Source organism: Cardiocondyla obscurior, linkage group LG15, assembly GCF_019399895.1.
Source record: "Cardiocondyla obscurior isolate alpha-2009 linkage group LG15, Cobs3.1, whole genome shotgun sequence".
NCBI classification, from domain to species: domain Eukaryota; kingdom Metazoa; phylum Arthropoda; class Insecta; order Hymenoptera; family Formicidae; genus Cardiocondyla; species Cardiocondyla obscurior.
Genome location: NC_091878.1, coordinates 552,594 through 568,812, shown reverse-complemented (window position 1 = coordinate 568,812; position 16,219 = coordinate 552,594). Strand labels below are relative to the sequence as shown.

Here is a 16,219-nt window from a genome sequence, read left to right as displayed (position 1 = left end):
TACGGAATACCTTATCCGCGGTGATTCTCCGGAAGAAAAGAAATCCGTTCCTGTCCGTTGCAGGATCGAGCAGAAAAATTAACGGGATATATTGCAACGGCACCCGGCCACAGATTAGCGGCTGACTGAACGGACGATCGGAATAAATGCGACGTCGCAGCCCGCAGGGAGAGATGGAAAAAAATTAAAATTAATAAAACGGAGTAAAATAAGCCGACGTAAATCATAGTTATTAAATAGAGACGTAGAGAAACGTCAATTCTTCGTCGTGCGTAAACAAAATACGCGCCGAATTTAACAAGCGTTTCCAGAATTACGTCCTTTATTTCTACTCGCGCGCAAGTCCGCACGTTGTGTTGTTTGCGAAAATAATTGTCGACGTTTATGGAGTTTGCTCGCGCGTATACTTTCGCTCTTCAGCGTTCGTGCGCACCGTTGTATTTTCGAGCGTTTCTACCTCTCGCTGTTTGCATTGAATTATGCCAGCTTTACGACGACGTCGTCGCACGCGCGTGTGTAATACGCGGAGGTAAATACAAGAAGAAAAGGCAGAACATGTAAGCTCTTTCTCTCTTTCCCGTCAAATTTTCTTCTACAGTCTCGCCAATGTCGCTTAAATGAGCGACAGGCGTACGGCGACGAGCGTCGGATATAATATTGATATTTCCCCTTAATTCGAACTAAATAGTTTTACACGACCTCAAAAGCTTTTTTTTACGTTTCTTAATGTAATATATTTATTTATCATTAAATACTTAATCGAGTGATTTTTTGCAAATTTATAAACGCAAATGTTGCATAAAAGAACTTCAATTTGTATGAGGAGAAAGTTTGAAATTTCTTCACGGTTTAATGACAGAACTTTATTGCGATGTGACTGCGGGGTATCGTGGAATTCATTATAATCGCGCTGTCGGAAACTGCTGCACGGCATGTCTACGTAAGGATTTGTCAAAGATAGCGGGGAATGCAGGGCTGGCGATAGCTCGGATAAGAGCGCGGCGCGGTGACGGTTGCATTGTTTCTTGCCGACGTTGCTGCACACAACGGCAGCTGCATCGACGGCTCTGCGGATTGCACTTAGCGTTTTCGCCGTGTTTCTTCCTTGCCAATAAGGCGACCAGTGCACCGGCGGGTACGCTTTTCTTTCTCTCGCCCTTGTTGCTTCATTCCTTTCGCCTTCACGACCCCGCCACCATTGTCCGAAGCCGTGGAGGTCCAATAAAAGCCCATCCTCTAAGTTGCTCCACGGATTTCCGCGAGTTGGAGAATGACTCGGGGAGAAACGGGGGACGCGGATGAGCGCAAGGCGAGGGTAAATTTTCAAATGCGTTTCCGCAGAGAGAAACGGGAAGCAAAGGCGGAAGAAAATGGAGCAAACGAAGGAGGAAGAAGACGGGCGATGCAAAGACGGCGCTCTCGATTCATCGCGTTTCGAGAGCAACATCGGCAGAATTTAATATCGAGCAACGAAAGTTTAATTAGTCGGAAGTTAGGGAATCGCGTCTCGACGGAATTCGCGCCGACAGACGAACGGATGGACGCCGAAGCGAAACGATACCCCGTCCACGGCGCGGCGTATTTATGAAAGACGGCGATGGCGAGTTGTAAAAAGCGTTCAACGTCCTCCGCGCGAAACATAATGAAGATTTCTCTTAATGGCGTTTAACTCGGTCGGATTTCATGCGGACTCAAGGGGAAAAATTTAATTAAAACTTTAGAAAGATGTTTTTCAAGAATTCAACGCCAAACAAGTTTGCGAAAGAATGATGCGCGCAACATTGCCTACTTTCGTTACTATAAGATGCCACGATATGTTTTTAAGATAGTATTTTTCTTTTTTTTTATACCAAGGGCTTTCATTTATTCGTACATTTAAAGATTATCTCATCCAGTTTAAATTTATCGTTAAAAAATATTGCTAAAATAATAAAAAGAATATGTAAATATAAAAATAAAAATGAGTAACAATGAGTTTTAAGTAGAATTACCGCGCGATGTCCCAGTTTGTAACAAAGTTTTAATATTAATTGTTGCGCTGAATCGATTAATTGGATGCATGATTTTTGTCAAAACAACTTTTGTAGAGACTGCTGTTAAATTGTAAACGACAAAATAAATTTTGCAACTAACCTATCGGGCTTCGTGTGATGAAAAAAAATAGCATTATCAATTTACTGTATGTACAAAATCAATATATCTTTTTAATTTGTATCATTTCTATATACGTATGTATACTATTTTAATTATCTAAAATTAAAAGATAACCAATATGGTGAAATATAGGTAAAGTACAGATATTTTAATTAAGAAATTTTTTTTTCAATAAAACTGAACATATTTTTTCCCTTTTTTAGAGAGAGAAAATAAGAATTAATATTTGGCTGCGTGTTATTTAAAAATTGCATTTTTTATATTTTCGTAAACCTAATAAATTTTTCCTGCTTTTCCTTCAAATCAAGCTCGAGTCCGAACATTGTTCATCAGGCGGAACTTATACCGCAGAAGCTCGTCGTCTGTTCACGACGCGCTTACTTGGCTCGCAAAATTTTTCCGAATATTCCGCACGGAGCCGGAGTCGTAAATAAAAGGGAATCGCGCAAGTTTCGCGTACCCAGCGGCGGACTATTCGGGACCGCAATGTGAATTGCGCACGGGATTTTGGCTGAGGTCTTCCAACCTGAGACAGAGGAAAGCGTCGATTCGACGTCGCGGCACATAACGTACCACCAAGTTTTCTCTCTTTCTCTCTTTATCGATGCAAAAAGACACCCTCGAGAGAACGGGATCACCTCGCCGACGAAGGCGGCGAAGATGCTAAACTCACCGGGAACTATTCGGCCGTCGAACTAATTTAACGCTCAGTTTAACAGAGCCGCCCGACCTGTCCTCGACTTGTTCCACTGCGATGCGAATCGTGGTCCATAAAGGAGCCGTGTACTATCTCGATATGACTCTCGCTTTATCTCGTCGATGAACTTTCGGCAGGGATCAAGTTTTGACATTATCGCCGATAGTTAGATACCTACCATCCGGTACGTTTTAGTTACGAGATCCCCACTTCTCGTCCGCTTAATGAGAATTCCCCGTAAATTTAACTTTCAGAGTTCTCCGTAAGTCTGGCAATCCGCGCGATGCGTTTCACAAAAAAAAAAGTTCGCCACGGTTTTTCGGTTTGGAAGCTTTTTAGTCTGAAAACCGAACTAAATGCCAAACTGAGAGCGTTGGAGAAATTCCAAAGATCTTAATTAATGTATGTCTGGGTGCCAAATGGTGTCTTTTTTCCGAGCGCGATTTTCACGAGGCACGTTAAATTAAATGTTACACATTCTTTGCGCTTGGCCATGCGTTCGATTGTCTTGTTAACTAAGAATTAACGTAAAACTATAGTACCACTACTAAATATAAAATTGTCACAAGATCAACAAAAAATTTTAATGTATATCTCGATGTGAGTAAAATAAGTTTTAAATTTTTTATTATTTTTTAAAATCTACGGCAATTCTTAATAAATGTTAAAGTTTTCTTGATTAATTCTTGCTAGGTGTATAATAAACGTATCGTACATGTTTTTCGAAATTCCTCGTCTGCGAGGAAATTTTCTTCGGCGACAAAAAGCAAATATTTTCGCGTCTACGGTCACTTTGGCAAAAAGGCTACGCGACGAGAGCTAGGAAGTATTGTAAAATATCGGATGTGTCGACGGAGACTAGATATTAAATTCCATCCATCCGTTTCGCAAACAATCATCTAGTAAATATTCTCAAATTTTGTCACGAACTAATTTACTTTTACGATAAAAAAATGTCAAGACTTAAAAGCAGGGTAAGCGTGAAAATTATAGGAGGATATCGACGTTATATCGTAAGGTTGGCGATGAAATAGGCGACGCTTTTCATGGTCTTAAAAATTTTAGTTCTAAATGGTGCGCGATTCGCACAGCTGCATTCAACCTTTTTTTTTTTTTTTTTTTAATGGATGCCTCCGTTTCTCGCCTAAAAGGCCGCGCTTCTCTAAAATGCGGCGGCAAAGTGTTATAACTCCGACGTGTCTCTGGCACGAAAAGCAAGGAGAGGCAAGGGAGGGAAGCGGCGAGAGGTCGCGAAAAATACGGGGGCGGATAATAGCGATGTAGGTGTTAGCAAAAAGAGACGGAAGGACGCTGAACCGCGAAAACAAAACACCGAGTCGACAAAGCGACGCAAAGGTTACGTCGATTTCTCCCTCGATTTCTCACCGGCAGCTTTTATACACCCGCGAAAAATTTATTCTCCTACAGGAATTATTGTTCGCAACAATTTACATTGTTAATTTGTCAATTTCGCAATTTGCAAAATCAATGAGATAATTGAAGCGTCCCCGACTACGCTTAGCGAAAGAGGATTTGGTGCAATGACTTTGCGCGTCTTTGGAATTTTTTACAACTCGGGCACGGTACTTGTAAACTTTCCGAACATACAAAGCGGTAATTTAACAGGGAGCGATGTCGGTAGAAAGCGAACAATATGCTCGTCCGACGCTCCTTTCGCCATCTTATCGGCTTCAGCGCGTGCGATCGAAATAGACAAGACGGTGCACTCTCATCATTAGCCTTCTATTGTTCCGTAGTTCTCATCCGCGTTCGACCCATTTTATGCCTTATCAGTCAGCATCTCTATAGCGCTCCGAGTGAAGTATACGCCGGCGAAACTACTGAGTTCTCGTGACAAGATCGTCCGTGATGTACCCCGCTGATCGAAATTACCGAGTTTCCCGTGACGAGATCGTCAGACACCCTTTGTGCGGTCTGAATAAACGTAGTATACCGCGGCATACCGACTCCCGTTGAATAAACAAAATAAGCGGCAACGAGTCACTTATCGTAAATTAATTGAAGCATTGCCAAAGCAAAAAATTTTAAACCTTAAGCCGCATTAATTTAATCTTTTCGTGCCAGGATATAAATTTATAATATTTCTCAAACACAAAAACTTCGTCTTCGTAAAATATTTCCTTGCCGGTAAAGTATTTTATCGTTCGCCAGTAATTCAACAACTTTGGGACAAAAGAGTTAATTTTCAAATGTAAATGGCGCAAGTCATTTTTCGAGAAGTGAGTTCGCAAAGACAAGTTTATGCTAAAAAGACATGGCACCACATTTTTAGATAAAATGAGATTCCCGCTTTAGAAGCTATTTTTTAACGGAAGCAACACACTTAATTAATTCGTAGAAAACGGATAATTTCCTCGAATCTGTATGTGAATATCGCAGGTGCGACCCGTGTGCGAGGTCCCTTCAAATACTGAGCATATTTCCGACGGTGTCGGTGCATTCGGCTCAGCGGGTCGGTAGAAATATCGCTGGCGGACATTTCGGCCATTAGCATTTCGGACACTCATGATTTATTCATGAAGAAAGCGCCACGTGCGACCGGAGGCCGAAGAGGAGGCCAAACTACCGGAGGTCAACGGCGCGCGCGGGAAATGTGCAACAATGCATCACGATTCGCTATATGCGAAGAGAGCAGGCGTGAGAGAGCCGTGCGTGAACGTGTTTAGTTAAGCAGATTCATAAAACGTTGGGGATATCTCGCGGCCGGGTATCCCCGAGAAATGCTACGGATGAACGGGCGCTCACGTACTGAATGGATCACAATCATACCGCGAGAACGCTTCACTCCGAACACGTAAAGTGTTACGGGCATTAGGGATTAGCGAGATGTAAGAGATCGTCGAGAGAAATGTTTATGCATGGACCGTGAGGCGCAGCGAGAAGCCCGGTGTTTACGACCCTTTTAGGATTTTTAAAAGAAAAATTGATTCGAAGCATTAAGCTTAAAGTGAAAAAAAAAAGACGTACTATAAAATATTAAACGTTGCTGCAAAAAAAAATAAGTATCGAATCTTCTTTCATTCCGTGTCGCTTGTTAAAATATCTGTGAAATTTATTTGGTATTTGACATGCACAATATGTCGTAATTAATATCTCGTTTTGTGAATAGCCTTTTGTGCTTGTCACTGACTCTAAATTTTCCTTTCGTCAACTTTGAGGCAATCTCGAAACTCGCTCGGTACCGAAGTAGAAGATTTCCGGACTTCCACGCGAAGAGATACGGGCTAACGGACTTACGAACGAAGGTTTACATACCTGTGACCACAAGCCTGGCGTACGAGGAACTTTCCACGGTGTCACCGGTGACGTGGTGCACGGTACGGCACCGGTAAGTCGAGTGAGCATCAGCGGGAGTCACCGAGAAGATGAGCAGCTCTCCAGTGGGCAGCATGTGGTGCTTCTCGCCTGCAACAAAAAACGATGACAGTATTAGCGATACCGTTCGAAAATACACAGAACAGAATTAATTATACATATATTTATAATTTCAGTAATTATCGATAAAAAAATTTTCTTTTTCGTAAAAACAGCCATAAACCATAAACGGGAACGAGATAATTATATTTCGTCTAATTTCACATAGTATTAAATAAATGAAGCACAATTACTGACTGATCAATAAATTAGAGTCGCGTGTGTTCTGCATTGCTAAATTAATGTACTGCATTAGATTAATTTTCTATGCTTCTTGTATATGTGTGTATTAATTTCACGTTAATAAATGAAGCGAGCAGTTTCCACAAATTTGGAGAAAAAATTTTTTTCGAATGCATTTTTGACCCCTTTATGCTTTTCCCCGAGATGCGACGTCAACTCCGCGAAACAGCTCAGTGTGACGCATTTTTCATTGACTCGACGAGCCGCTTTTCTCATTCCCTCCTCCGCCCCCGCGCACGGCGGCTCCGTTGGGCTTCTATTAATATGGAAATTTCTTTAATGAAAAAGCGCGCGAGCAAGCCTCGCGCGCAGGAAGCGTCCGGCTATAAAAATTGCGACGCGAGAAACAATAGTAGCTACGGAGAAAATGATTCGCGACTAGATGGCCCTTTGCAATAAAGAGGCCGCCTTCGTTTAAGGCTTTAAGCGATTCTGTACGAAACGAACGATCGGTGGCAGAACGCTCGACACATCGAAACGCAAAAAGAACGAGTGCCGGTACGAGTGCGAATCGATACTCGTAAAAATTCAAGCGTAACCGCTGGTCGGCGAGAGCGTGCCCGCTAGCGCACTCGGTGGCTTAAAACGGTGAATACCATGCTAAAAATAAAAAAAGAAGAAAAAAAAAAAAGATTAACGCCTCTCGAGTAAATTCCGCTGACGATCGTTGTTGCACGCGCTCGTGCCTTCCATTGCATCCCCGAGGATAAAACTTGGAGAAAATTATTTAAAGAGGTTTTAAATAGTCTCACCGATTCCTTTTTCGTTACTAAGTGACAGGGGTTGTATTTCTTATTAAATGTACGAAGAGACCCGATCGCGAGTCTTTAATAATACGAACCGTTTCATTATTAATTATTTTAGCGGGCAATGTTATAAAATGCTCGCGTTATTTTCAATACAGAATGTAAGAAGCAGATTTACTGCGTTTAATGAATATTTCAATAATAAATTGATAATTAATGTGCATGCAAAATAAATGAATGCGAAGTGAAATTATATTGTTTTCCATCTCTTTCTTTCTTTTTTTTTCCTCTTTCTCTTTCTCTTTATTTTAACGCATGCGTTTGTCGTATCCAGTGAATAAATAGTATACTTGCGCATAGCGAAATGTAAATGCAGTCGATAGCTTGTTTAAATCAATAATTTGAAAAAGCATTCGACAAACGTACATATGTTTGCTCTGCGTTCAGAATAAAATTATTACGTATCGTCTTCGCTGCAGAGTTTCACGTATTAAAAAAAATATTAGAAGTGATTACTTTTTATTGTAACGAACGTTTATAATTAATCGCATACCATACCAAGTATTCTGTTCCCGATGTATATGTATTTTAAAACGCGCTTTACTCAGAAGAGAATGCCAAATAAATATTTTATTGCAGAAAATTTTGGATTCGCAAAAACATATGCATTTGCTATCAAACTTTGCAAAAGTGCCGGATATAGCTGCATGTTATAAATGCAATAACGAGCACGGCGCATAATTACATTCGCGCTATATTAATTGCAATTAATATCGCGAGATTTCGTTAATTGTTTGCCAAACGAATATACGAATAATCGAAGAAATGACACGATGCGGCGCGGGAAGAGAGGTGAACGGCGAAAGGAGAAAGGAACTTAATCAACTAATTTCCTGCCGTGTGGTCGAACAGTCGATGGAGAACACGTCAAAATTGAATTCCAACGCATCGACGTTAAATACTCAACGTGGGATAAAATCCTAAAAGAAATTAATGGGTCTACGTCGCGAATTTTCCAAATGCTCTTCGACGCGAAAAGCTTTTCGGTTATCTTTCTCGAAATGACGGGCCACTTGGGCTTTTCGTTCCAGCGAGCCACACATTTTATATCCCACATTATAGGGATTAATCAAAGTGGGTAACGCGGAGAGCACTTCGTTATTGGAAAATTTTAATTTCCTCGATAAACAATGCGCGGAATGCGGAGGTTTCCGATGCACATTTTGCTCGTACAGTATTTTTTTTTTTTTTTGCAATAAATAAAATTTGTATTGCACCGTTCTTCGGAAGTTTTATTTGTGTAAATAAAGTTGTTCGGGAGACGCGAGTAATTTATCCTTCTCGTTAAAATTCACAAAGGTTGTATTGTAATGCGGCTTGTCGGTAGTTTATACAAGAGCATTCCATAGTTCTAATACGCATTACGTTAATTATTATTGCACCTGAAACTTTACCTTGTCGAAACGCTTTAAATTTCTCTCTCTACGTTAAATAATACCAAAAATATTTCTTAGTTAAAATGTCTCGCGCGATAAAAAAAAACGGCAGTTTTTCTGTTAAAAAAAATACGCTTCGGTAATTCGATGCGGGCCTTAACGTCTGCGACTTTTATTTGTCGCTGCGCGTTTGGAATGGCATTCGAGCGATCATCTTTCCGCGTCGTGCGACACGATTTAAAAAGCTGGCGGACGGAAACGCGGTAAATGAGAGTCGCGTCTCCAATCATTCTTTTTTCCCTCCGGTCCGGAAATTCACCGCGGTCGCGATTACTCGCATTTTTCCCCTTGCAGTTGCCCTCGCGGGCGTGATGTGCACGTATATCACGGGCGGCGCGTCGGCGTTTACCGCGTTCGCGAGCACGTCGGCCGCGTGCACGCGTGACTCCGTGAAAAAATGCACCGCGCGAAAATACCACGCCAGTCTTTTTCTCTCTTTCGTCCCCTCTAGCCTTTTCCCCCGTGTCTTCAAACGAGTGCATTTTCCGCCGATGCGTCTGCATCCGCGCCGCGCTGCCAATGTCAATATTTCGTTGTTGGCGCCGCGAACATCCTCGCCGCTCGCTTCGTTGCGTGGGCACGTTTATAACGGAGGAAATTGCGCGGAATTCCAGCCACTGAAATGCACCCGGGGGGTAGAAAAGGGGCTAAGGGAGGTGCGAGCAGGAATGCACGTAAGTCTGGTTACCTTAAGATCGGCTCGCGCGATGCAATGGCGGGGTGCATACCGCCGATGCCCGTAAGCTGCATACGACGATGAATGCCGACCGTATTGCCGCCGCGTGAGAAGGAAAGGGGTAAGACAAATGGATGGGCAGCCATGATAAAGGAAAGATGCGGAGGGAAACGGAAGAGGCGGGGTGCAATGAATCGATCGTAATAAAAATAACTCGAACGCGAGGGATTCTTCGGCGTTTTGTCCGCTCATTGTACTCCGCGTCGGAATGATTATGCGAGGCGATCATCCCGTCGGCCGTGGCAAATGCTCAGCATACTTAAGCGGGATTCATATTATATGTATATAACTACGAATTATACAGGGCGTTATAATTTATTTCAAGCCCGTTGATAATCGGCTGCGGCAAAACACCGATGACGTTGACGCGCTTATATATTACGACGGTATTTGCAACTTTGCCCAAAATTTAATAACACAAAGTTAATTACAAGTGGAAATTGAATTAACGCGACGTTTAAACTTTAATAATTGAATGGAAGCAATATCATTTTTGAATAGATTGAATTCTCGGCAGTCCGACAATAATAATAATATTTCTGCAATCAGTTATTTGGCTGGTCTCGCAGAAATTGTATTATTAAAAATTCCTATTAGTATTTTTTAAAATACGAGATAAATGACCGAAATTCGAAACTAGTTATTTGTCACCACATACCACTTTAAATACATTTCATCTCTGAATCTATACGTAAATAGTGGCGTAATATGTATGTCGATTTAATATAGGTATCTCTCATATTGGCGCTGTAACCCCGTCGAGCGTTAATCAGCTTAAATGCAAGTTTAATCAACAAGAGTATCAGAACTTATGCCCATTTGCGTTGCTCTAATATCCGATGGGATAATGCCGGTTAATGGCAGGCACATCTTCTGCTATGTGTATAGCATACGTGTAACGTTACTAGACTGCGTATAAGTAATACATAATCGTGTTATAAACTTTAAAATTCTATCGCAAAAACTTTCTCGCGCACGTGCGCGTTATATTTTAATCCAAATTAATTTTTATTTCTTAACTATTAATTTTATTTTCAATTATTACTTTTACTAAAATCGTTCGGGAAATATCAATCGAATGAGGACGAGGTAACTAAAGTGCGCCTCGACGAATGCGAAAGGGAATGTGACAGAAGAGACGGGGGCTACAATTTCCTTCGTAATGGTGGCCTCGGCTCGAGTGCGGATGATTTATGTATACGCCGATTATTACCGAAATATATCTCGCGCGGTGGATTTATTCCGGCCGCGAGTGGATTCTCTCTGGAGTGTCGTGTGCGAAACACGGATCCGTGGATTTTAAGGAAAGTTCGTTTCGTTCCCACGTGCGTCGTTCGTCACTTGCGGGAACCACGGTAAATCGAGCTCGAGTCCGCGGAAATTCCATTATTCGAGTAATCTTTGTCAATAAGCTTCGTATTGTCCGCGTTATATATAAAATTAAATTGTAAAACGGCAAATTGAACGCCGGGCAGTTTCCGATCACGACTGTTTGACCTACGTACAGCTTCTTTTCAAGAAAGCACGAAAACGAGCCGGGATTTAAGCGGCCGTTGAAAATGCAATGTAATATTTAAGCAGCCATTAAAAGTGTTGGTTAAAAAATAAATTACGTCGCGCCATTTGTTTACGCGGAGACGTTGAAAAAAAATTTTTTTTTATACCTTCTTATGCGAGGTAAGCACAATTACTTCTTTCATGACTTGACGGAATGTTAGTAAGTGCGCCACTCTGCCTGCCTCTCTGCCCGCGACTTATTGCGACTTGGCTCAAGTTCGCTGGGACAAAGTGCGCGAACTTTCGTTTTACGGGGTTTAAAATAGGGACGTTGTCAAATTGCGTTTCGTCGGACTAATTTTTCAAGCGTACGGCGGCGATGAAGTTTCAAATGGCGGTGATAACTTTCCGAACATTGTTACGGCTTACGGCACAAAAGGATATCTTGCCGAGTGCTAATATCACACGTCGGAAATATGATTTTAAAAAATTAACCCAAGCAATTTCGTAACGCGTCGAAAATTAAATTATGCGCATTGTGTTTCGCCCGACGCGAATTGCATTATAAACTTAAATTACAAATTCGATTTAATAAACTATATGTAAAATTTGTAGCTCGCTCCGTTTAAATATCCAGTGTTGAAAAGAGCTGAAAGTTGACTTTAGAATTCACGAGTTTAGTCTCGCGTGCTTTTACTTGATGAAAAATCCAAGATGATTACTTTTGCTTTACTTGAAAGAGGATTTCAGGACACGGCGGGTAGAGTAAGGGAGCGAAAGCACGGCCGTTATCACCATACGTATTATTCAACTATCTTTTGCGAGCTCATTCGCATGCGGAAAGAAACATCGTCGATTCTCTTGCCGGTGGAGCTTGGGTATACAAAATTTAGACGCTTATCGATAGTACTCGTGCCCAATATCCTCTCGTACAATCACATCGCGTGTTATCCTACTCGAAGAGGATAATATCTTGAATAAAGCAAAGTAATTATCCGATATAAATTTATAATAAGATCGGAATAATGTAAAATATCTTCACAAGTACAAATATTTGTTTTTATCAAGGATAAAGTAAAAGAATAACTGTACGAGAAACGCGAAATCGAGCATGAAGAGAGATATAAATAAGAGTAAACAAGAAAAGGAAAGCTTCTTAAGATGGTGGTTGTACAGCGAAAGCAAATGCACCGTAATGCAAAGCGGAAGGTACTTTCTGAGAATACTTTCGGCAAATTTTCACCTCTACTAAACATCCTGCTTCGCGGTTTAATCTTACAGAACGTAATAAGAATCGGTCACGCGAATAAGAGATTAAGTGTCCACAAAAAATATTTAATAATTAAACGCATCTCTGGTATAAATATTTGTATAGAATTAATATTCATACTATTTGATACGTTGCGTGTTTGAAAAATAATTTTGCTATTGTCAGAAAATTTGCACGGCAAATTAGTAAAGCATAATTAAATGTTCCCTCACGAGATAATATAATATTGTTCATTAAATATGTATTTTATCCTTTCAAAATTTTGCAAAACAATGTAATAAATGTATTCATTAAGTAGAGTGAACTATGGAAAAATAAAAATGTTGCGTCCGCGATAAAAGAGAGTGAAAAAAGGAAAAAAAAATAGATAAAAAAAAGGTGAAAATAATAATGGTGTCATAACGTGGACGCTGGGAGATGCAGCAGAGTTTCCGTCGACGATGGTTAGCGTCAGCATCATAAAAGAATTTGCATCATACTTGAACTTCCCGGCCCGATAATTACGATATAAATTACATGTTACAAAATCTACTACGAAACTGCGTAATCGGTAAATGCGAAACGACAGCGTCGGCCTTAGGAGCGATTTGATGTAAATGAGATTTATTATCGGTTAAAGTAAAGAAAAAAATATCGAGTTTATCACGGCGTTCGCCATTTTCCCCGCTGTCATTAAATACTCTCCATAAAATTCACAATCGGTAACATAACGGCGTGATTACCTCGCGTTCTAATAATATAAATAATTATGCGATGACTCGCGCCGCAATATTCGTGCCAATAATTATTACAGCGAAATAGATAAAGGTGGAGTTCGAGCCTGGCCTTTCTAAGCGGTCTGGCCTTTCTCGTGCGATACTACTGAATGCGCATTTGCGAAGTGGTCGCAGACAAATGAACGAGACGTCGGGGCGGCTGCTGCGGCGAGGATAGTTCGACGTTTCCATAGACAAGCAGCCCGAGCTAATTTGCATTGCGGTGGAACGTTTCGTGTTGGAGTTGGCTGCATCCGGGTAGTCATCTACCGGCACTTCACGTCCGACCGAAACGTCGATACACCCGGTATGCGCCGCTCGCGGCGTACGCGAAACTAATAACCGTGCGGAGTGTGTTTCAAGAGCGATCTGCTGCTCAGTTACGCCGCTTCTGAGACGACTGTGTTCTACGTAACAATGAAATATTTTACGACGCGAAGGGCACTGTATCAAAAAAATTTGGCTCACGTAACATTCCGTCACATTTCTTTAGCTCGGGAATTAAACGTTCTGCGGATAAAAAGAGATGAAATTTTTCGCGTATAACTAAATTGATGACTGATTTTTTGTGTCGAGGCGCAAAGATGATTTTAGCACGCCCGAAGTTATTAATTGTGAAATTTCATGTTTCGCGAAATTATTTTGATGAAAATCTAAAACTAGATGAACGACCCGCGGATTTAATCGCAGTATCTGCCACGAGAATTTCTCGCGTTTATTCCCGGAACAACCTCCATTGGTACAGAATGTCTCGCGGAGGGACGGCAAGCTCCTTATTCCCTTACGGAGAGTAAATCTGACGCGAGTGCAGACGCGAGCCCGCGCGCGACTGTTTCCGAAGACGATTAAACTTCATAAGCGGACCGTTCCTTACGTCTGTCGGGCAGGCGACAAATCCTCGGATTAAATCAAACGCGATTCGCGTCTCGTGTAGCCCGGGAAGAGGAAAATCCAATCTGGGAAGCGGGAAAGGCGAGATTCTAAAGGCGCGCGCTTGGGGTACCTGGCTCTAAATGGAAAACGAATCACTTGGAAAACTTTCGGTGCGCCAAGCGTCGAACAGGTCGAGCGTGCTGGGGTGAGAAAGTTCGCCGTTTATTCGCCGGAGCTATAATTTATCGCGAGGGCAGGTACGCGTCAGTAAATTCGAGGCAAATTTTTCGACGAGGGACGAGCAAGAAGGAACGAAAAGACCTTTGCGTTTATGCCACGCACGTGGCGACCTGAAAAGCCGCGTAGAACCGATCGAAATACAACGACAATGCGTCACGTTTCATCGCTCGTCACCGTCGTCATTCCACGAGTAAGTTGGTACGAGATCTCGCTCAGTTGGGAACACAATGCTTCTATTATGACGCAAGGAAAACGAATTTGGAAGAGTTTCTATAATTCAAATGCTTGACTTCTCGGCAACTGCGGAAACGAAATTGTACAACGGACTAAATTTGTTCCACGAAAGATTCTTCCTTTTGAACAATAAATTCGTAGAATCTTATTCGAGAGAAAAAAAAAAAACAAAAAACAAAATTATAAAATGGTCAAAAAATTATAATTGTAAAATCGTAAATTTTATAAACTGACTTTTTTTACTATTAATAAATAACTATAATCTTTAATTATTTGCGGCACAAATAAAAAGATTGATTAATTATCCATAATTATATCAACAAAATTTTCAATTATTAGAAATCACATTTGCTTTAATGTTAGCTCACGTCCACGCTGCGAATGTTAAATTGCTTCAATATACGATAGTTCAATCATGCCTACGGCATAGTTTTCGTATTAAAAGTTTATGAGCGAATAAACTACAGAGTTTCAATCTAAGGAATGTCGTTCGCGTGCAGCTGACGCAAAACCATCGAGAGATATTAGCTATAAGATGAGTGATATAAAAAAGTCCTCTGAAAAAATTGCTAGCGTAGTTTTTATCTCTGCTATTTTCTACACAATGGTACTTATGGCTGTTGTGTTATTTTGTAATATCGTGATTTATTTCGGGATCGTTAAATGTCGAGAATGTCCGTCGTAATATCCGTGCGTGTACACGTGCGAGACTATCGTTCTCTTGGATTCTAATTAATGCGAATAACGAATAAATCGACGTAACTGGAATTTTCATGTGCGTTCTGTATATCGTTCATAACACGTGACTCGCACAAATATAAAAAAAAATTGTCCATATGTGTTAATTAAATTTCTATCTAACGCAGTATTTTATTAAAGTTGATAACTTGCACAAAGACAATGCAATAAAAAATTATATTTTATTTCCGAGATATCGCACTGATAATGAGAGTACGACAATTGTTGCTGATCGAAATGCGTACAGCTTGGATAGTTAACTTGACGTAAGTTTTACTTGGTGGAAGTCGGAAAATTAACTTATATCGTACTCACCGCTCTCCGCAGATGGATAAATGTTGAATGTTGAATCCTTTAACCAAGACGTGACCGCGACGTACTCCTTGACAAAAGCCGGTATCTCGCATCTAAGCACACCTGTGTTACCCGCCAGAACGTAGGCGTCTCGCACTTGTACTTCATACTTTTGACGTACCACTGAAAAAGAAAAAGTTACGGCCGCTTGAGCGTGGAAAAAATGCCGGGCGGAAAGTAGAAAATAGAAGTGAAAGAGTGAGAAATCGCTCTCTACGAGAAAGACTTTGGAACAATGAAAAAATATAGAGAAGAAAGAAGAAAAAACGGGGAAAGGGGAGGGAGAAGGAGCGGGAGAGAAAAGGTTATATCGTCGTGAAACGGGATGTCGTATTCGCAAGAATAACACCGCCGGGAAAATGGAGAGAAACGATCTCGGAAGAGAGATTCTCCTCTCTTTGGGCGTTGCGACGTTTATCCGTTCGGAATTCATCGTTTCGATCCCAACAATTTCGGCGATACCGAGAGGATCTAACCTCCGATGAAATTTACTCTTCGTCGCGACGGATATCTCATCGCGTCGACGATCGCGATGCATGTTAATCTCTGCGCGAAAGGGGCAAAGATGAAGACGAGGAGGCAGAGACTCGGATATGACGGTTTAAGGAGATAAGAGGAGTGGTACGTGTCGCGCGACGATATATCGGACCTGTTCTATAACCGATGTCGGATTCGAGTGATGAATATTCCTCTCCCGAGTTTCTGGGATCGGAAGACGACCGTTTCTGCTGTCCGCATGATTAATAACACC

General features: G+C 41.3%; 1 protein-coding gene across 2 annotated transcripts in view; it reads right to left on the bottom strand.

Annotated features, from left to right (window-relative positions):
• The window catches only part of LOC139108591 (cell adhesion molecule Dscam2), a 126,267-nt gene that overhangs the window by 45,405 nt on the left and 64,643 nt on the right, over nucleotides 1-16,219 (bottom strand). For both annotated transcript variants that reach the window (XM_070667015.1, XM_070667016.1), the window contains 2 exons: nucleotides 15,430-15,591; nucleotides 6,128-6,277 (listed from right to left, as the gene is read on the bottom strand). In XM_070667015.1, coding sequence (XP_070523116.1) covers nucleotides 6,128-6,277; nucleotides 15,430-15,591 — 312 coding nt within the window. The remainder of the gene's footprint in view (nucleotides 1-6,127; nucleotides 6,278-15,429; nucleotides 15,592-16,219) is intronic.